This window comes from Echinops telfairi, unplaced genomic scaffold, assembly GCF_000313985.2.
Source record: "Echinops telfairi isolate 266 unplaced genomic scaffold, ASM31398v2 ScPeMD7_23;HRSCAF=83, whole genome shotgun sequence".
Taxonomy (NCBI): domain Eukaryota; kingdom Metazoa; phylum Chordata; class Mammalia; order Afrosoricida; family Tenrecidae; genus Echinops; species Echinops telfairi.
The window spans coordinates 7,165,073-7,166,617 of NW_022103920.1; the positions used below are offsets into that span (position 1 = coordinate 7,165,073).

A 1,545-nucleotide genomic window follows, 5' to 3' on the forward strand; every position below is an offset into this window, starting at 1 on the left:
CCGTGCCCGCCGCCCCGCCACTACGTGCGGACCGGCCCCGCCGCCATCGCCCCGGTTGCCGCGGCCGCCATGTTGGATCCCCCACATAAATAGAAGCAGGCCGCCGCGCGGGCGCATGCGCACGCCGCAGCCGCTCGCGTCCACAGTCGTGGCTGCAGCTCCCTTTTCCTCTTTTCCTTTCGACGGCCGGGAGTCCGGACGGGTCCGCGGAAGTGACGTCACGGCCCGGCTCGTTGCCGGGGAACGGGGACGCTGTCAGCGTCGTCCGCCGGAGGCGCTCGGGGTTCCCAGCGGCTTCCGGAAGCGCCGCCAGTCGGAAGTTCTGTGGTCCGGGTCCCGGAGTGCTGACGGCAGCGAGGCTTCGCTCCCAAGTCCCAATTCCTGTCCGCTCGGCCGGCCGCCGCGGGAAGGGCTGTGGACGACCGATCGGAACGTGGTCCTTAAGGCGTTGCAGTGGGAAATCGAACAAGCAAATCAACAGTGTCAGGTCTCCACTGTTGCCAAGAGTAGCAAACTTCCTAGGAGGGCTTGGTGGTGAATGAGGGGGGTGCTCTCCAGTCAAGCAACCGTGGGTGGCGTAGTGTGGCTGCTAGCCCACCAGCCGGCTCCGGATGTGGCGGTCACCTCTCGGAAAGGTGACCGACCACCTACGAAATCCCATCGGGTGGTCTTCCACACAGACCCCTCAGAAAGGGCTGGCGATAACAGCCCAAAGGTCACAACCTGGAAAACCCAGTGTAGCAATGCTACTTGGCACACGTGAGGTTACCAAGAGGTTGGGTCACCAGGAGGCAAGATCGATTCCACGGCAGCAAACAGCAATGCTCTAGATGTAGGATTCCCAACGACCCATTTCGGAGGTGGGGCAAGAGAAGATCCTGGATCAAGACACACCTTGCGAACACCCCTGGGATAAGCCGACTGGCGTTCAGACGTACAGGATGGGACTCAGCAGTAGAAAGTACTTTCCGGGTCGCAGAAATTCTTGCCTGTGGTTTTTACAATAGCCGGATTAACAGCCCCCTGCTGGTGGGCTTCCTGGGCTGAGCCGATGCATTGTCACTCAGGAGGAGGGTTCCTTTAGCTCTCGGCTCCCCTTTGCTCCCCCACTGGAGCCCCTGTGGCTGGCGCTGGCGGTAAGCGCTAGCTGGAAACCCACCAGCCCCCTCCTGCAACAGTTGCGCTCTGCTCCTGCAAAGATTTACTGTCTCAAATCCCCCTACAGGGCAACTATCAATCGGAAGCGCTCTATGGCCGTGGATTTGGTTTGGTGGGGAGGGGGTGGGGGTGGTATTACTTTTCCCAGGAGACTTGGCAGTGCCCTGTTTAAAGTGCTCAACTGTTAACTGCAAGGCTGACAGTTTGAAATCACCAAGCAACTCCCTGGGACAAAGAAGTGGCAGGCTACTTCCCTACACATTACAGCCTTATAAACCCTGTGGGGCAAGTCTTCCCTGTCCTGGGTGACGGTGAATCTGAATGAGCTGGAATTCTGTGGGTTTGGCCTTTATTCTGATATATAAGGTGATGGGATGGTGTTGGTTC

The 1,545-nt window shown here is 59.2% G+C and overlaps 1 protein-coding gene across 1 annotated transcript in view; it reads right to left on the reverse strand.

Annotated features, from left to right (window-relative positions):
* The window catches only part of UBN2 (ubinuclein 2), a 63,961-nt gene extending 63,300 nt beyond the window's left edge, over positions 1 to 661 (reverse strand). The window contains exons 1-2 of the mRNA XM_045288914.1: positions 599 to 661; positions 124 to 412 (exon numbers count right to left, since the gene is read on the reverse strand). Coding sequence (XP_045144849.1) covers positions 124 to 412; positions 599 to 661 — 352 coding nt within the window. The remainder of the gene's footprint in view (positions 1 to 123; positions 413 to 598) is intronic.
* Positions 662 to 1,545: the final 884 nt, after the last annotated feature.